The sequence below is a fragment of the Lynx canadensis genome, chromosome C1, assembly GCF_007474595.2.
Source record: "Lynx canadensis isolate LIC74 chromosome C1, mLynCan4.pri.v2, whole genome shotgun sequence".
Lineage (NCBI taxonomy): Eukaryota > Metazoa > Chordata > Mammalia > Carnivora > Felidae > Lynx > Lynx canadensis.
Window position 1 is genome coordinate 134,690,433 of NC_044310.1, and position 21,207 is coordinate 134,711,639.

At 36.9% G+C, this 21,207-nt stretch overlaps 1 protein-coding gene across 5 annotated transcripts in view; it reads right to left on the reverse strand.

Annotated features, from left to right (window-relative positions):
- The window catches only part of GTDC1 (glycosyltransferase like domain containing 1), a 292,506-nt gene that overhangs the window by 190,178 nt on the left and 81,121 nt on the right, over positions 1-21,207 (reverse strand). For all 5 annotated transcript variants that reach the window (XM_030327475.1, XM_030327481.1, XM_030327479.1 and 2 more), the window contains 2 exons: positions 9,901-10,068; positions 6,310-6,483 (listed from right to left, as the gene is read on the reverse strand). In XM_030327475.1, the coding sequence (XP_030183335.1) occupies positions 6,310-6,483; positions 9,901-10,068 (342 nt within the window). The remainder of the gene's footprint in view (positions 1-6,309; positions 6,484-9,900; positions 10,069-21,207) is intronic.

Here is a 21,207-nt window from a genome sequence, read left to right on the forward strand (position 1 = left end):
AACCTCGTTTTGGGGGACATGCAATATAGAAATAACGAATTAAAGAAAAAGAATTTGGGTTCTAAAATGGATTAAAAATGATTGATTTCTTGTTCTACCTTTACTATCTGTATGACTGTAGGCATAAAGTTATTTACATTCTCTACGGCTAAGTTACTTCAAACTATAAATGGAAAATAGCTTTTAGAATTTTTGGAAGAATAAAATGCTAAAATACGCATAATAGGCTTAGCCACAATGCAGGGCTAAAATAAGAATCACTAAGGTTAACTGTTATGGTTAGCTCTACCTTCTAAAGATGACATTGCCAGAAAGCAAGTTACCAATTCTTCAGATGTTCTGATTTCATTAGACCAAGACTGACACAAAGGCCTGGCTATGTAAATCTCCTAGTTGTATGAGGCCTTGCCTGTATGGCAGCTACCTGATTTAGAGAAGGAAAATACTGGCTTCTTCTAGCCAATGTCCAGCTCGGTTGGCTGCAGGATTGCTTCTTTTATTCTTTGCATCGCACATCCATGGAGTTCTACGTGAGATTTGCCTTCTTGATATATACAGTGAAATTTCCTTAGTTTTCAATCTAATCTATATCCTCTAACACAGAATTGGCTTCCCAGTCATGAGTCTCATGTCATCAAGTATTGAGATCCTATTTATCTTCTGGCATGGGACAGGATGAATATTTCTACTCCCTCAAAATTCCTATGTTTAAATCCTACCCTGGTCCACAACATGATGGTATTAGGAGGTGAAGCCTTTGGGCATCACGAGGGTGACTCCTTCACTGATGGGATGAGTGGTTTTACAAAAGAGACTCCAGAGAGCTCCCTAGTTCCTTCTTCCATCATGTGAGAACACTGCACAAACACAGAAAACAGACCTTCAACAGACACCAAATCTACCAGGGCCTTAATCTTGGACTTGCCAGGCTCCAGAACTATGCGAAATAAATCCCTGTTTTTCATTAGCTACCCAGTCTATGGTATTCTGGTACAGCAGCCCATACAGGCTAAAGCATGGTATTAATATTGCAAAATTTGTTTTGTTGCCCACTGATCATCTGACAAGCCTGGATGCCTTCAATACCAAAGGGGGAGTGTATACACTCCCACCCTGACAGCAAAGGGAGATCTTGTCCATAAAAAGCCTCCATCAGGAAGATCTAAAAAAGATAGCTCACTGAAATATTCTCTGGTGACCTAAGCTTACAGATGTTAAAACTGCATATGAAGGTTCAGATGTTTACTATCTTCCTTGAGGTGAATACGGCTCGTGTACATCCTAGAGTAAGGCATGATGCTTAACTTCATTTGCTGTTATTTATCATTTCTGCCAAAAGTGGGTTACGCATTTCCCTACATTCTTAAACAGAATTTACTGGCTACCATTTAATCTCTTTTAATAAATCACAGTCCTCCTTTTGATGTACAAGCCGTACAATCATGGAGAAATGTCTGCAGGGTTCTTCAATGTGCAGAGTTGCCTGCCCTGCCATAGAATGGCTTCAGGCTGCTACGCTTTTTCACTTCTCATATATTTTTTTAAATAGTTTATCTCTCTCCTCCCTTGTTGTCGAGCTGTCAGTCAGCTGTCACTTTTTACTGCTGTCAGTGAGCCTGCCTTTATCGCACCCCCAATTTGATGCTGCTAATCTGCTGTCAGCTGAGAAATCAGATAATCAAGACCTCTGAAATTGCATTCACAATAAGTGGTGGGCCAAGCATGGGATGGAGATTGTGAGATATGAGTTCCAGTTCTTGTTCTGTCCCTATCTGGCTGTGTGGCTACCAGGAGACACTTAACTTCTCTGAACCTTGGTGCTTCCATCCATAAGGAGCAGGATCCGTGTGTGTGTGCGTGTGTGTGTGTGTGTGTGTGTGTGTGTGTGTGTGTGAGAGAGAGAGAGAGAGAGAGAGAGAGAGAGAGAGAGACAGACAGAGAGAGACAAAGCAGAAAGGAGAGAGATCTCAACCAGACTTGGAGCCTAACTTTCTCTGGCTGTCAGAAAGAACATAGGAAACTTGTTTGTGAGTTAACAGAAGGCAGGATAGGGGTACCACTGCCCTTTTAACTGTCAAATTCAAGGATATGTTTTAGTCATCACTTTATTTAACCTTAGTCCTCTGAATTCAGTACTGACCATCTCCTTAAAGTCTTCCTCCCTTTGCTCCAGAGGATAATTCTTTCAATGTTGACCTTCTGACTCTTTTTTCTCCTCTCTTCAATCCTGGGCTGTTCTTCCACCAGCCCCTTAAGTGTTAAGAGTGCCAAGAGCCAGTCTGAAGTTCAAAGCCAGGGTAATGATGAGAAACCAGCAAGAAGCCTGAGAAGTAGCAACCTGTGTGTCCTAGCAGTCAAATGAAGAATGTGTCATAGTGTATCAAACACTGCTGCTATGTCAAGTAAGATGAGCGCTGAGAATTCACCACAGGATTTAGAGAGGCATGGAAGTCATTGGTAACCTTGACAAAAGCAATTTCAGTGGAGTAGCTATAAGAGAGAACAGTAGGAATAAAATTAGAAGCAAGTATAAACAACTCTTTCAGGAGGTTTCACTACTAACAGAAAGAAAGAAAACAGGCAGTTTCTGAAGGGAGAAGTGGAATCAAGAAAGGATTTTTTTTTTTAAGATGTAAAACTAATAACACTTCTCTTATGCTAACAGTAATGATCCAGAAGACAGGAGAACTGATGATGCAGAACAAAGGACACATTGCTAGGATAGTAGTCTTATGTATGCAAGAAGGATGAGCTCTGGCAAAAGTGGGGGCAAAACCCTTACACAGAAGCAACGTCAGTTCGTCCTTATTAACAGGTGTGAATTGAGGCACCTGGGTGGCTCAGCTGGCTAAGCGTCCAATGTCAGCTTTGGTCATGATCTCACAGTTTGTGAGTTCAAGCCCCACATCGGGCTCTGTGCTGACGGCTCGGAGCCTGGAGTCTGCTTTGGATTCTGTGTCTCCCTCTTATTCTGCCCCTCCCTTACTCATGCACTGGCTCTCTCTCTCTCTCTCTCTCTCTCTCTCTCTCTCAAAAATAAATGACCATTAAAAAAACTAAAACAAACACACACACACACACACACACAACAGGTGCGAAGGAGAATATGCACCCAGGAACACATGGATGGGCAGACGCGGTGGTGGCAGCATATATAAATTCTCTGACGATTGTTTCTGTTTTCTCAGTCATGATCTGAGAATGAGGATAGGATATTTGGAATCAGCAGTTTACAAAGAAAGAAAAATGCATGATTAGTTATCTATAGGATGAGAAATGTGGTCTGTTTGCCAGGCAGCTCTCAGGGACCATATGAACTGAGAGTAGACTAATAAGTATGTTCTTGGATGTTCTTCTAATCAAATTAAGGGAGAAGTACAAACAAATTGAGAGTATCTGCAAGACAGCAGGTATGATGACCAAATATGGAGGTTAAGCTCAAGGAAGAAGGAGGAAAATTGGCACAAGAAGAGCATCTCAAAGTAAGGAACTGGCCCCATCAATGGATGGTAGGGTCTTATGAGGCCCAAAGACTGAGTCAGGATGATAAAGAGAATAATAAATGAATCTCTCTATTTATATTAGACTGCTCCTTTGGCAGAATTTTTCTCTGTTTTCATATGCTAATTAAGAGAGGGCAGAGAGGAAGTCAGTCCTTTATATTCAGGTGGCAATAAATGTGCTATGTTACATAACAATGGGAGTGGGTTAATTAATAAGATGAATTAGTCTTTACTAGGGGGGCTATTACATACCAGGCACTATGCTAGGCATTTCACGTGTGCATTATTTCCTTTAGTCACTATACAATGCCTATGAGGTGATGACGTAAATGTAATAATCATAATCATTAAAGAACCTAGGCTCAGGGTCATTATACTTGCACAGGTTGCAGAGCTAGCAAGGGGCAGTCAAGACCCAAACACAATGTATGTATGTATGTCTACGTGTTTAAGAGCTTTCCCATCCCCAGATGCTTAACACATATAACAATAGTTTCAAGAGATATTCTTTCTTGCTACTATTTTTCTGGTCTTTGAGAACGAGGCAGTGAGGGGCGAGCAGGGCAATAGGTAAGAGCTGATGCCACAAAGCCAATCCTTCTGAAGTCCTATGTGACTGATGTGCTCTGAACTATAACTGTTATCAACTTTATAAATCCTCATATTTTTTGCTGAAATATGGCTCTTCCCTTTCTCTGATGAATATCCATTAGAGTATACACTATCATAGCACATTGTATTAATAATTTAATTGTATCTTCCACTTTGTTTTTACTTAAATTTATTTTTGCCATGACCAAAAAATATTTGTATAGGGACAGAGATAAGAGCATTCAAAAGTTTTTTCTTCTTCCATCATCTTGGTTATGTTGCCTTTGGAATTACTAAATATTTTTCAACATCTCAACAAAATAATACTCTTTTAAGACTGCAGGCATTAGAATGATTGTCATTCATGCAAATAATCACTTACTTACACTATATGAGTTTGGGGTGGATAAAGCAAATTACCATTTGAAAATAATTCAAATAACACTCTGGGCTAAGACCTTGCTTATGAATGTTATCTTGGCCACAATATTTCTTAACCTTCTTCCATTTAGCTAGATTTATTTATGGTAATATAGTCCAAATTAATAAACTATTCAATTGCCACAGGTGTATTAAGTATATGATGTTGTAGGAATATATCAGATGCAAATGAATTTTAAAATACATTATTTATTTGGAATTCTATAGTGGTAATAATTAAGATGTAGTATAATTATGTACTTAAAGATGTACATTTTGAGTATATATTATATGAAAAACTTAAAAATGTATCAAAAAATAAGGTTCATATTTTAAAAATGTGGACTAAAACATAAACTGTGTTTTAGCTCATCATAGATCTTAAAGTGTAACAATTATATTTTCCAAAAGTTGAAATTCTCTCATCCCACATATTATATATATAAATATACAAATACAACAACTATATCTGCATATACATATTTATATATACACATGTGTAACTGAAAATCGAATTTGATCTTAGTGTCACTTAGCCTGATAGTTGTCAAAACTGCACATAAATGATTAAAACTGCACATATGACCTTTGCTGATAGGAAGTATGACCAGTAAACATAAAACTAGATCAAAAGTCATAGGGTCTAAACTTTAATCCAGTGTGTGACAATAATCAGCAGTGTGAGTGCAAGCCAGTCTCCTGCTTCCCTGGGCCTCTGTTTTCTGAACTCCATAAAGTAAAAATTGGGCAAGGTTGTAGAACTTAAATTTTATGACTCACTAACTTGACTTGGTATTAGGCAGATTCTTCTTCAATGAAATATTAACTAGTAAAATCCTCAAATAAATCAGCATTCAGAGTGCTGATGAGGACTACTGATCCCACAGCAAAATCTAAATCTAGAATACAGAAAATAATGCTGACCTCCTGCATAATGTGCAGACATTAAATTGTTTCCTGATTTCATTTCAGGGATGGGGAACAAACAGCTGTCCCTGAACTCTTTTTAAGGACATCGTCAGTTACAAACAGCAGCATCCCCAGCTAGGATGAGTCCCACTGAAATAAACTTTCTGTTCACACGGGAGAAATATTCCTAGTGGTAATAAAAACCGTTTTGCTAGGTTTAATCAGAAGTGAAAAGGAATTTGAGAATGTTCCCTTTGAGCCACATCATCCACTGCTAATTCAGGGTGGGCCTAGCAACAGGGGTAATAAAAAATGTCCTTAGTAACAGAGAAAGAGAAATGGCAATTAAGTGTATTTGCAACCTAATATATAAGACCTAACTCTTTATTAAGATAATATAAATAATAAAAAAAAATGGAAAAAGGAAAAAAATAGAAGGAAATAGCATGGGAAATGAAAGTAACCCAAGCAGTGCAATTTAACACTGATTTACTTAGAACAGTTTGCTATATACATATACGCCCATGGGCATAAGCTGAATGCAAAGGCTGAGAAACATGCTTAACAATGAATGACTTCTGCAACAAAACAACAAATAAAGAAACAAAACAGTAAGTGTTAAAAAGCCAAAGCAGCTTGCTTTGGGACACCAATAAATAACAGAAAAGAAAGGACGAACTCAATATCAGAACTAACCATTCAGTGACAGGTTGGACACATGATTATTTAAAATGTTTGTAAATCACAGCATGGTGAAATAGAATTCGATTCTCCAATTAACCATGCTTACGCTGAAAAGTTAAAATTGGCAAGAACACCACCAATTTCTATACATTTGGTGAATAAAGTATGATACAATATTGAAAACAGAGTCAAACATACTGACCTGCTCACATCAGGAAACCTGATGGGAAAGTAAATAACTTGGCACTTGGGTCTGATGATGCTTTCCAGATCCTTGGGTCTGTGATCAGGAATCAGCTTCATAAATTTTCCAATAGAGGTGAGAAATGACTCCATGTTAAAAACCGAGTTGAATACCACCACATCAGCCACCAGGCTGTAAAGGGAAAGGATAAATGCAAATGATGAACCCACACTCACTCACAGCTATTTTTCATAAGCCTAAGTCCTCTGTGTTAATCAGAGTTTATACTGTCCTTGGGCTTGCAAAGAACTCAGCACTTCCCACAGTATTTACTAAAATGCCTCTAATAGAGAATTAGTTTCATTAGCATTGTATCGTGGTAAGTTTGATTTCTGGCATCAGGAAAGAAAGGCAGGAGAGGAATCAAATAATTTATTGGGATCTTATGAGGCTCCAAACAAAGTTTATTTTTCTGCAATGCCAGGACTTTCTATAACATCAACAGTCAGTACAGCAGGACCTTTTCCTTTGTGGCCCAAATACCCACGTTGGGTTTCTATGTCAGTGATATACATCGTTTTACACCATACTACACTGAAGAGAACATCTGCCAATCCCTTTCACTACCTTCAAGGAGATGAGTTCAGATAAAGCTACTTCCCACAAGAGCATACCTTCAAACACGTGGTTAAAGTCTATTTTGTGTTTAGTCCTTGCTTCAAGAAACCATTAGGTTTTTTAAAGCTCTGGAACTGTACAGGAAGAATTATATGGGATATCTCTACAAACAACTTCTTTCACTATTATATTTTATTTGGGGTGGCCAAAGAAGAAGGACCACAACCATGGACCTTCATAAGTAAATGAAATAAATATAATTTTAGCTATTACTTTTGATGGATATATTGCGTTCCTCCCTTTAATATTTTTTAAATAAAAATAATCTAAAATACATTATTATAAGGAAATGTGAAAACAAATTTTAGGTGTCACAACTATGTCAGTAGTGTTCAAAACAGCCCATAACATTTTATTGAAAACCAATGAACACGAATGATAACCATGGGCAAGCTGGATAAAACCTGAATATGGAGTATGTTCCCTTTATGAGTCAAAAAACTGATTTAATAAATAATTGTTTTGATTTAAGCAAAGATTTTTGCCTTAGGCAATGATTTAGGGTCTCGGTGTCATGGGATCTCAGCAAAATGCATACAAACGTTTTAGTGAGAAGCTATATAAGTTCAAACAACAGTTAATTTTATTTCACCCTAAAAATGACAGATCAAGAAAACTAAAAAGTCCACAAGACGGCCAAACACAAATGAATAAGCAGAGCTTATAGAATAGGAATACCAAAGCAAATCCTTCGTTTACTGAGGACAGCCAAAGTTCCTATTATTAATACACAGCGGAACAAAAAACCTACAAAAGGCATGTTGAACTGCCACCTTTATGCCTCCCCTGCAAAACTGCTTTTCCATACAAGTTTTTTTTTTTTTAGTTGCAACCTAGTGGAAATTTGGGGGTAGGGGTGATAACAGCACGGATAACACAAAAGAATGTCACAGAAGTGCTGACACAACACCAAGCAATAAGGAAGCCAATATAATAATATACCAAAAGTTGAAGGATGTTTTACAGCTAGTCTGTTTTCACCATATGTCACATATTGTAATAGCGACCCACAGGTCATAATATACTGTTACGACATGTGTTCATAAGTCAGAGGGCTAGTGAAACCTCTATTTAAGGTGAGTGCTTATGTCAGTCACCTCTAAAGTCCTTAACTGCCACACGGTCAAGAAAGAAATCCGACAGTGCCAACAAAAGCAGAAGTCAGCAAGAAAACTAAAGAAACATTTGAGGAAGCAAGAGTCATACTTTTCGAAGAGAATCTGAAACAGGACTGCTTCCTGACACTCTTATTTTTCCTCTGGACAACTGTGAACCATTTTTTTCTCATTAAGAGGCCAACCGATGATCGAGTCCCCTTCTTTCTCTCCGAGCTTGTTGATCGGTTTACCCTCTTAAGAAGAGCAATGCCGGAAAATCATGTTGGAACCCTTATAGTCTCATTCCTTTCGACCAAACACAATCTTTTATAAAACAGAGAGATGAGGGGTAGTGAGCTGAAATTTTTTATAGACATCTGCCCTCCTAGGGCATGCAACCTAACTACTTACATTCCTAAAAAAATTTAGTCTCCGCTAAATTAAATATCCAAGACGGTCTACAGAAATATTCTTTTCATGCATTTCCTCTCTGATATGAGTGGGTGTAACTTCCATTAACTTTAAAGCCACCCATAAAGGGAAAAATAGACTTAATTTTTTTCCCCAGTTATTTCTCAGGGGTAATAAACACACACTATCTGAGGAAAAGAATGATGCTAATTCAAGAAATCAAAAGAATATTACAAATGTTTTCCATATTGATAAGGCACAGAATGATTTTATTTTTGTTTTTAAAACATATTTCCCTTCTCTGTTTCAAGATAAAATAAAGTATTTTAATTTTATTATGAAATTTCAACACGGTTGCTTTTTTTATGAGACATTTGACGTGAAGCAGTTCCACTCTATTTTGATAGCACTGCCACTTCACAATTGAAGCAGCTTGTAAAAATGATTGCAGGAAAACATTTACGAAATGCTCGAAACACGGAAATATTACCATAGAGTTGTTTTTCTATGTCAACTAAACTATGGAATATGCTGTAGGAGTTGGGAGTCTGTTTAAACACATCATGAATCCCAATTGCTAAGAACTATTAAAAAAGGTAGGATGTACCCTATCACTGCCAAATTGATTCTATTTGATTGTTGCAGTTATGTGAATAGGATGCACCAGCAAAGCCATTTCAGAGTTGTTATTAACTTCTTTCATTAACTAAGCTTCAAGAGATACACTTTGTGGAAGTAACAACAGAGAAGGACCATCACCTTTGAAATGTCATGGTATTTTAAGGCTGTGCGATTTCAGAAGACTCAATGAGGGGAAAAAAAAAAAAAAAACAACAACCACCTAAAGATTCATTTCCCATAGTTTTCTCTTACAAACAGTTAAAAAAAAAAAAGACAAAAACCCCTTGGTCTATTACTTATTCCTCTATAAATTTCTATTTTGATTTCAGCTGGATATATTGAAAGTGGTTGGTAAATGAGAATGGATGAGAATTGACTAACTGCTCTTTTCTAAAAGTACCCCTTCTACAATACAGGATGGAATCAAGGGGTAAAGATGGCGCCTTGTGGACACTTTGATTCTATTTTGAATGTTGTAGAAAATAGATAACTAGTTTAACATACATCATTAGATTGTTACATATGTGTATTTTATAAGAGGATTAGCTGTGTGTGTATATATATATACGTATATGTATATGTATATGTATACGTATACGTATATGTGTGTATATATATATATATATATATATATATATATATATATATGGCAAAGGCACAAGCAATTACTACCATGGAAGGTATGTTTACACTTATGCACCTATTTCAAGATGTTTTCTAAATAAGTGTACAGTAGGTCTTCAGATTTAAAAGCGAAATCTTTTAGCAAAGGACTAAATATAATGATACAATCTATACCTACCATGAGAGAATTTGGTTGTATCCATACTGAAAATCCCTCTCCTGACATTTCTTGACAGGATATACCAATTGGTTCTCATGGAAGTACAGAATCTTTTTCAACTTCCCAAGGTCAGGCCGAAGGGCAGTCAGTTCAGTCAGGTTCAGCACTGAGCTTGCAAAGAGGATCCTAGGAAACAAGGAGATTAAAGTTTACTGTCCCAAGTATGTGTGAAGTGGTCATCCTTCGCCTTCCTCCCCCTTTCCCTCTTCCTACCCCCCAAAAAAACATATCCCCTATAGGGACACATCAATAGTTAAGCCTTAATACCATGTAGCAGCATTCTAAGTTTTGATCTCTTAAAAAGCAGCTGCTAAGAACTATAAAAGCCCTGAATCTCATTGGTCTTCTCAGCTCAGTTACTGAGAGATGCAAAAAGAAAAAAAAAAAAAAAAAGCCGGATGGATTTTATTGAAAAAGGCAAGAAAAGCTCTATCTGAAGGACAAATGGAACAAAGATAAGGCTGACTGGGGAATACTTTGCTTGCCAGTTTCATTACACTTTACTTCTTTATGCAACCAACTACTGAAATTCAATATACGAGCAGGAATGGCACATGTTCATGTTATGACATAAACCCTTTTGATTTATGCAACAGACTTATTGAGTGTGGTCTTTTTCTCTTGGCATGTTTTCTCACTGTCCCTATCTGCCACCTCTCCCTTTTTCTTAACTGTTTGGCAATATTCGTGGTTTTCTTATTGTTATTTTATTTTTTTTTTATTCTCCATTACTGGACTGCTAATGGCACCAGATGTATAATCCAGCAACGTATGATCTATAAAACTCCTGATATAAAAAATAAATATAAAAAAGAAGAAGAAGAAAGCTGATTCCTTATCTTTGGGAAAAAAAGGAACTGAAAGCTTACCTATTATGTTTATAAATGAAACAGTGTCCATTTACTTACTCATTCCACAAACGTTTACTACATGCCTAATGTGGGCCAGAGTCTAACTGGGAAGAAGAGAGAAGATGAACCAAGACAGCCCATCAGGATAAACGCTACCTGCGCTTGTGACATAAACAAAGAATTAACAGAAAGAAACCCGAAAGGAGTAATATCGCTCTAGGACAACCTCGAAACGTTTCCCTAACGAGGTGCCTACCACATATGGACACAAAAGAGGAACAAATTACAGTCCCTGAACAGCTGAGGACATTTAGATGGCACAATTTTGATAGAATGCCACCTTTACAACATAATGTAGCATCACTTGACCCTTACAGCTTTAGTTCCATTCTACATAATGAGGTTCAACAAGGTTAAGAGTTTTGCGTTTACTGGTAGAAAGTGGCACTGGTAGATTGACGCTGGTACAAAGTGGCAAAGCAGAGACTCCTGGTCTTCGACAGCCTGAAGCACCTTTCATTATGCCACGGATATGAACTGGTTGTGGACCACTTAAACACTGCAAATGATTCTTTGTGTACTTAATAAATACAAAATATCATACTTGTTATTACCATGATTACAACCACTATAAATTTTCCCTTGCAGATAAGTCAAATGGCTAACTTCAGGTGTTTATATGATTTTCACACAGGAAGAATGATGACATGATAAGTGCATATATCATAAGTAGGAATTCAGGTGCCTTCTTCATGGACTAAAAAAGGCACATAAAGACCAAAAGGCCGTGATCTCTCTCTAAAGCCACATGGCTGTATTAGTATCATGGTTTAATGCTTTGAAGTAAAAAAAAACCTTACAAAGGAGACGTATTTATATTTTTAACTGTCTATTTGTATTCAACTAAAGCAACAGAAAAATGGTGATCAAAAAAATGCCTTATTTTGTCCAAAAATATTCCCACCACCACCACCACCACCAAGTATAAGCCTTTCTAAACCTTAAATGGAAAATTCTGAAATATGAAGATACTTGCTTATCTATAAATCCGATCCTTAGTAGAGAGAACAATAAAATATTAATCTCAATCAATATTTTCCTTAAAATGAAATGGACGGTGACTTGTGGGTCTAATTATTGAGTATCACCCCCTCCTCTACCTCCATACAATACTACTGCAAGCAATGACTCATTCTTTTTTTTTTTTTAATTTTTTTTTTCAACGTTTATTTATTTTTTTGGGACAGAGAGAGACGGAGCATGAACGGGGGAAGGGCAGAGAGAGAGGGAGACACAGAATCGGAAACAGGCTCCAGGCTCTGAGCCATCAGCCCAGAGCCTGACGCGGGGCTCGAACTCGCGGACCGCGAGATCGTGACCTGGCTGAAGTCGGACGCTTAACCGACTGCGCCACCCAGGCGCCCCGCAATGACTCATTCTTAATCATAAGACCTGAGCAAGCTCAATGTTTTTCACACAGAAGGTCGAAAATTCATTACATGCAGCCCCCACATGACTAACAGCAAAAAACAAAAAAATGGTACCTTAATGGAGAAATTTGGTAGACATCAATTTACCCACGTGATCAAACTTAATATAAACAGTAACAGGACACGTGATGTGTATTTCCCAGTGTGATACACTGACAAAGACACAAATCACCAATGTAGTTCTCCTGCCACAAATGCCCGATCTGAACTTGGTCATGAGGAAACAATATTTGCAGACAAATATTCTGCAAAATAACTGGGCTCAATCTCTAAAAATGTCAATGTCCTAAAGAAAAATAAAATCTAGATTAAAGGAAAATAAAGAGACACTGAAACAAAATACAATGTGTGATTCTTCATTGGATCCTAGATGAGGAAAAAATAGTTATAAAGGACATTATAAGGATAATAGGGAAACTCTGAATATGGATTCCATATAAGACTATAAATTTGAATCAATCTTAAATTTCTTAAGTATACTAATTTTATTATGGTCATGTAGGAGAATAACCTTATTCTTTGGAGACACATACTGAATTATTTACATGTGAAGGGTCATGATGTCTACAACTAATTCTTACATGGTTCAAACAAAAGGCTACTAATAACAATAAATATTTATAAGTATATATTTGCATAGACAGATATTTAAAAATGTGTAAAATGTTAACAATTGATTAATCTAAATGAATGGTATATTGTAATTTCATCGACCTAGTCTTCAAAGTTTTATCTAGTTATATATTTATATAATTACAAATTTGAGGGAATATGCATTAAATGGCAGTGAGCAGAAGGGAAAAATACATTTCATAAGTAAAAAAACCCTCTCATCATATATGTATTTCTAATCATAATCCAATTGTTAATTTCCTACATGAGACTTATGCTCAGGATGGGCCATCTGCAGCAAATGTTTAGCCAAGGTGAGCCTTGCACTCTGCTCCTACCATACATCTCTCCTCTCCTTACCCTACTTACTAGCTAATCCATAATCAAGGAATCCAGATCTAAAGTTGAGCGTTCTAAATAAAGCCTCCCAAATGAAAGAATGTAATACATTCAGAAGTGAGGTGGCAGTGATTTTTGGAATATTAACCATTTGGGTCTGCCCACACCAACACTTCCTTCAGTTTGTTCAGTCATTAACAGGAAAATCATTTCCCTTGTGTAACTAATCTTGAAATAGCCCTACTTCTAAATTGTGGAAATTATCTCTGTCAGGAAAACAGAGATTCTGTTTGCTTTTCATTTGTAAAATAGTAGTTAAAGTGGACAACAAGCAATTCGTCAAATATTTGAGTTAGCGACACCCAAAAAGAAGTAACAAATATGCTCACAAAATGCAGGTAAGATTAATAGGCAATTTTTACTTTGTCCCCTTCGACCAATTAAAAAATAAAGTTAATAATGATACAATGAATGACATCACTCAATCAGCAGTCAACCCCTAGGCTTCCAATGTTCATCTTGCCACAGGTATTACTTAAGCAATAAATCCTAACAAGGTGAGCTTTATCATCCCACACTGTGTCTCCAACAGGAAAGGGCATGAGGTGATAGCAAAAAGCACTAGGAACAAGATAATTCCTGACAGCTGCTGCTTGAGCACAAGTTAAATTGAACAGTTTATCTCAGCATGAAGATGTTATAAGGTTTTATGTTTAATATTTTTAAATTAACATAAAAACCAGAGAAAGCAGTTGTGCAATCTCTTGCAAACATGACATACTACAATCACTGCATAAGCTGGATTAGGACTTATTACCATGCTACTACAGAATTAAGCTGTTTTTAGACCACCAAAGAGCTTTAAATTGCAACTTTTGTCTCTGTAAGAGAAACCTATATTTAAAATGTCTGCTAAATTCAAATTAACGGCTACATCATTAGCTTATACCATCTCACCAAAGGTATAAGTAAGCTGCTATTATAATCCTCTAACCAAAATGGCTCCGTGCTGCAAGCACATCGACACCGTTCTATGTATTTGGGATTGTATCCATATACATGTTTCGATTGTTTCCAGCGCACATTACATGTACAATCTGAGTCATATTTGCTTAAGGAATCCAAAATAATTCAACTTAATGAAATTCAAGGTTAGAGATTTTATGTTTTCTGACTCAGTTTGAATAAACCAGTTATTTGCCTTTTACTGTATTCTCTTAATACATAAAAAGAGATGCTGAAATACACCTAAGCCCTATAGGAGTGCGATGGCTATTTATCAAAATGGATACTTTTATATCTCCAATGGTATGGAAGGGCAGCAAAATGAGAAAAGAAGACAGGCATTCAAGATTCCAACCACCACCACATGCATTCTGGTAATAATACTTCAAGAACCAGGTTATCGCAATCTTTCTCCATGGAATCTTTCAATGGCCCCTTCTATCCCCCCAAACCATTTAGCACATTTATCACATGATGGGATATACTACACATTTAACACAGGTACAGATACCAGTAATTATGTAATTCCTTGCAGGGCTTCAGGAAGTCTTTGACAAAGGAGTAAATTCCATTCGTCCAGTTGTGTCTCTTGCTCAGTACGTAAATTCCTTGTCTAGATTTACCTTGCTTAGCCTCATTACCAAACTTTGTTCTTTTGTTGTTTATCTTGATTCCTGTTCCTTGATAAAGACTCTCTAGGACTGTGATATAGTGTGTTCTGTGATGATGGCAATGGCTTATATCTGTAGTGTCCGATATAGTAGCAACTAGCTACATATGGCTATGGAGCACTCGAAATGTAGCTACTGCAACTGAGGAACGCAATTTTAAGTTGACTTTAACTTGCTTCATTTAAGCTTGTTATGTTCAATATTATTTCTGAAACGTATGATTTTTCACAGATTTCATGACACAGTGTGTCAGAATACCTACAACCAGGACATGACTCTTATACTCACATATTTCTAAAGCTTAAACCTCTTCTTGTATAATCTCTTGTATTTCTATGACAACTGTTTCTGTATTTCATGAGATGTCTTATTACTTTTTAATATCAGGAAACTTTACACTGACTACTGTACAGAAAACAGACTGCAAGGAATCACTTCGAAGATGGGAGAACAGTAGGGGGAATAGAAAAGAAGTGAGAAGGGGCCTGTATCAGGATTTGCTGATGAAGGGGGTATAAGAATTGAAAGAGAGGAGTGCTTTCATTTCCTTCACTTTGTCACTTCCAAAGTGTAGTGATAGTGTTTTAATACAATAGGAGCTTAATAACACATACATGCATAAATGAGAATTATTCCCAAACCCTTCAAAAGTCTTTGGCTTAAATATATATTTCTTTAATTTGTAAAACCTGTGTAGAATGATAACCAAGTTCTAATATTCATTAATCGTTGATATGCAAAATTCATTTCAACACACTATGCTTTAGTTGTCAGCTACTTCATCTTAATTAGACCGTTTCTACTGCACGTTTAAATGCTATGGATTTTCAAAAACCTTCAAGAACATGCATAGCAAGATGTTTCCATTTGCTAAAACAATTAGAAATAAATATAAGATAGAAGTCTTATCTAAAGGAAAAGTAAATGTAGTCATTTAAGTTCTTGTGATGGGTAAGTTACAGGCTGTTAAATAGAGTATCCCGTTTCCCAAAAGCTGTCCCATAGGACAGCATGAAAGAATGAGTCGGTTTTGCTTTTGCCCCTCACCATGTAATGTTCCTTTCCTGTGCTTATCATGACGGCCAACACTGTGCAAAGAACACTTGTCCAGAAGGCAGGGAATCAAAGTCTGTAGGTGGGACATGCCACTGAACAATATCCCCAATACCCCCAAGTGGTTTCTTAACACCTAGCCACTCCACAGTCATCAGCACTCTGACCTGCCTTACAGTCACCTAAGAAGGAGACAGATTGTATACATACATGAGGGTTTTTTTTTAGCTAAAGGTGCCACTTAAATTCAGTGTCCCTTAAATTACTCAAGCTACCTCTCCAGTCTTTTAATTCTTGGTATCATGTCTAATTCATAAAAGATACCCAGTAATTATGTTGATAACAAGAAAGGAAGAAACAGCAAGGGTGGGTGGGTCTACTATTGAAAATATTATAAATAAATTGGAAGTTTTACTGTGTACACAAATATTTTAGGAATATTAAGAATCTATTAAGAGTATTCTTGTAAGACACAAGGGAATCTGAGCCACTCACAACATTTATAGCTGTTTTAGACAATCTATCAATTAGTCAACAAATCAGAACACTGTTAAAGTCTCGACAAACTAATAAGTACAATATAGGTAGTATTCCTGTTCCAAAAGAGCTGACACTAACACTGGCAAAATAAGCCATAAACAGGAAACGTTAAATAACAACAAAAAAGATAAGTAACAGCTCTGTTCTGTATAAGAAATGTCAGAAAGCACTGAAAGACTGATTGTGAACCAAGGGAGAGGCACTAAGGGCTGTGAGTTCAGAGGAGGAAGTGAAAACAAAGAGCAGTGGAAGACCAGGAAGGATCAAGTTTATTGAGGGTATTGAGGGAGGCATGGGTCCTGAGATCTTAGCTCTGGAAGGGCTTGGATCAGGGCTAGCTATTTGAGTTCAGTCAGAGAAGAGGGACAGTTGCTTAAAGTTTAGGGTTTGAAAAAAAGTGAGAAGTCAAATAAAAGGAAAAGTGGTCTTCCATCAGACCTAGAGGCACCCAAGTGTAGCATAAGAAGTTTGCCAAGTCCACCCTCTCTGTTAACAATATGAGGATCCACTGTACCCTTATAATTATATTAACAATGTTTTATTTCTTCTTATTATCCTTAACTGAGTTATAAATGCTTGTTGGCTGAGAAAAATGATAGTAAAATGAGAGGATAAGGAATCAAAGTTTCACCATCACTACCACTCTCCAAATAAGGGAGGTTGTTCTATCTATATCCAAAGATAAAATCAATTTGTTTAAAACATGGCTCTCCAACAGCTATGTGATCATATTCTAAAGGAAGACAAGGAACCACATATTATGCAGGGTTTTACATATACTGGCTAATTTAATCACCATCCTAAGAGATTTGTCTTACTATTTCCATTTTACTGATTAGGAAATTAAAGCATGAGAAGTATTGTTAAAAGCTAAGGCAACAGTGGTTACTAGGGGACAAAGATGAGTTTCAAATCCAAGTTGAGCTGGACCCAAAGCCTCTATGTTTTTCAGTTATTCCACACTGATTTTGAATCGTCTAGGATTAGAATGTGACTCAATGGTTCTCAGTACTTCTCTTTATTGTCTGTTTTTGAGCAATACAAGAACACAAATGGTATAAAGAAGAACTGTACTAACCTGAATAGCTTTATTTAATTTCTTCATTCATCACATATTTCCTGAGTGATTATACTGTTAGACAAACTGTGGAAAGCTAATGACCATCAGTGAAGGATCTCCTGAAGAGATGCATCAAGGTGGCCACCCTACGTCACACAAAGGAGTCAGCCTACTAAAATAACAAGTATTTGTTAGGCACTGGGACAGACAGAAGCAGCTGATATCAAAAGCAATGAAGATAACAGAAATATCTGATTTGGTTACTGGAGGGACAGGCTAAGGGTGACTCGAAAGCTGCTAGCTTGTGCAGATCGATAGTGGTGACATTCCTTAACACAAGAGGAGAAACAATTCAGTGGCTGGAATAGAGAAGAAATGAAGGGATGGTTTCTACAAATGTGGAATATAAGTGGAGTGCCCAGTAGGTAACTAAAGATAACAAATAATAATGAAAGAAATTGCATTGCAGATTTAATTAAATGAAAGCACTTGGTCACCAACTGTGTCTGTTAAAAATGTGGGCTCTTGGTTTGTTACATAATTTTACATATCTGTTCTACAGGTTTCTCTAATATTTCATATGTTATCTTATTTTCTCCCATTAAAGTATATATTCCTTGATAAGATAAATTAGATCCGCTGTTCTTTTCTTTAGTACCCTATAGTTTCCCTAACATGACACTTACCACTCTGGGTTTTAAGTTTTCTCAGGACATGCCCTATATTTTCCTTGTTCCTTGTCCTATCAGGTGCTCAAAAAACATTTTCAAAAAAGTGACTAAATAAATACATTAATTAATAAATGAATCAGTCATTTAGGACTTCAATGACACTGAGAAAATCAAACTGGTTGATTCTCTCCATATAGTCAAGTGTTCAATATGATATTTACTCCTACCATTAAAAAAACAAGTTGGAAAGTATCTCATGTCCCCAAAAGAAAGAACTTACCTTCTTACTTGAGCACCCAACACATTATTTGATGTCATTTTTGATTGAGCCCATTCCTATTCTTTGGGTCCCTAATAATATGTCAGGCACTGTTCTCTGCTTCACCATCCTAATATATCAAGAACCCACGATACAATCCAAAGGAAAGGAACTCTTGGGGAAAGGCAGGTGTCAGCCTGGTACAAAGATCAGGAATGTATGATATGACAATAAAAATTTCTGTCTTCTTCAGGGATTCATGATCATCGGCCTTGAAGAAGAAGTAAGTCAATTAATATGCAAAGCACATCTAACTTGCTGAGTGCGCTGGGAACACTTCATATGGTGTTTTATCTCCATAAACTAATATAATTAGTATGTGAAATATTTATAATTCACCTCATGATTAATCTATCGTAGACTATTCCTTAACAGCAGCATATCATTTTATATTGGGATGTTCTTTGCCCTTTAGTTCATGCAACTCATGAGTCCCTGGAGTTCATTTCCAAATATTATGAAGCTGGAAGAACAGAGACCCAAGGTAATGGATTTAGGTCCTATCATTACTCTAACCTACGCATGTTGTCTAAGATTACACACATACAAGGACACAGTGACCAGTCAAGCCAGAAGGACTACTACTCAAATAGGTACATAAAGCTCAGTTCAGGCACACATCTGAGGAACCGACAGGCAAGCACAGAGTGGTTTTCAGAGATTACCATCATTTAGGCTAGAATATTACGACACAGTAATAGTTAAAGCAATCATAAAAACAATAATAATATCTGCCTCCCAGAACATCAAGTAAAATACTCCTGACAACCATGGAAAGTAAGGTATTTTGTACTCAAATAACGAATAAGCTAACAAGGAAAAATATGGTAACTTGCTATTTTTACTGAGTCACATCGATGGCTAAAATTAACAAGCACAAAATAAAGTGTCTCCTAAATATTCGGTTTTTCTATAATCAGTCATAAGACCTACATTTTTTGGTGCTTATGAGTATTTGTTTTAACTGTGCTTCCCAGAATCCTATATTCTATTGAGCTGTTCTATCATTTGATTTGTGACATTTTGTTGTTACGCTTCTCATAGAGATTATCCGTGTGTTTTGATTATTTCTCCTATGTTTGTTTTGGCAAGTCCAAGACAGTTCTTTGAAATCTTCCCTGAATTTGGTGCTTAATATGCCATTTGAAGAAATACCTCCCCACAAATAATTTAGTTAGTATCCCCAATGTTTTGCTATTTTACATATCACTTTAATTATAAGGGTACCATTAGGTAACTAATTACAAAAGTCAAAGCCAGCAAAATACACTGTACACAGTAGGCACTCAAAAAGTATCTGAGAGGGGTGCCTGCGTGGCTCAGTCGGCTGAGTGTCCGACTTCAGCTCGGGTCACGATCTCACAGTTTGTGAGTTTGAGCCCCATGTTGGGCTCTGTGCCGACAGCTCGGAGCCTGGAGCCCGCTTTGGATTCTGTGTCTCCCTCTCTCTCTGATCCTCCCCCGCTCACGCTCTGTCTCTCACTTTCTCAAAAATAAATAAAACATTAAAAAAAATATCTGGGAGAGTGAAATATTAAATAATATAGTCCATCTGTAATAGAAAAAGAATCTGAAGGTGGGAGTCACTGTGTCCAGGTCTTTCATACCTTTCTTTTATTCATTTATTTTTTTTAAGATGAGAATTTTTATAAACATTGATTTGTTATCCCTGTGTTTCTCATGAAACCAACAATGTAAAAATTCTAAGAATGTGATTCTCACCAGAGGAAAACATTTGAAAGCTATATTTTTAAAAATTAAAACTTCCTATTTTAATTTTTTTAATGTTTATTTATTTTTGGCAGAGAGAGAGAGACAAAGCATGAATGGGGGAGGGGCAGAGAGAGAGAGAGAGGGAGACACAGAATTCGAAGCAGGCTCCAGGCTCCGAGCTGTCAGCACAGAGCTGGACACGGGGCTTGAACTCTTGAGCCGTGATATCATGACCTGAGCGGAAGTCAGACGCTCAACTGACTGAGCCACCCAGGTGCCCCAAAACTTCCTATTTTAATAGAGTAAAGTGAAAATTTAAATATCTTCTACATGGCTGGGACACCTGGTGCCTCAGTCAGTTGAGCATCCAACTCTTGGTTTCCACTCAGTTCATGATTTCGTGGTTGTAGGATTGAGCCCTACATCATGGTCCACAATGAGTGTGGAGCCTGCTTAGGATTTTCTTTCTCCCTCTCTCTCTGCCCCTCTCTGCTCTCTCTCTCTCTCAAAATAAATAAATAAGCATTTAAAAAAATAAAAACCTTCTATATGGCTATCTAAGTTTCACAAATAACATTTTTTAACATGCTTTCCTTGATCACAACTTAAATAAACTGCCCCCCCCTTTTTTTAAAGTAAGTAACATAGACATAGGTACGGGAGGAAAAAACAGATGAAAAGTACAAAATGCTATATAAACAATATCATTAAGATGATCTAAAAAGGAAGCCCTGAGGTCATTCAATACAACCTACATGGCATAATAACTTTCTAAGATACCTTTTTCTTGGTCTCACCTATGACTCTACATTCTCCATGGGACTCACTAAATACAATAGCTCATAAAATGCCCCAGGCCACACTTGCTTACCAGGTGACTGAGGAGCACGAAGTGAGGTTACCTGCCCTGGATTAGCCAGTCAGAGGCAAAGATGGGACCA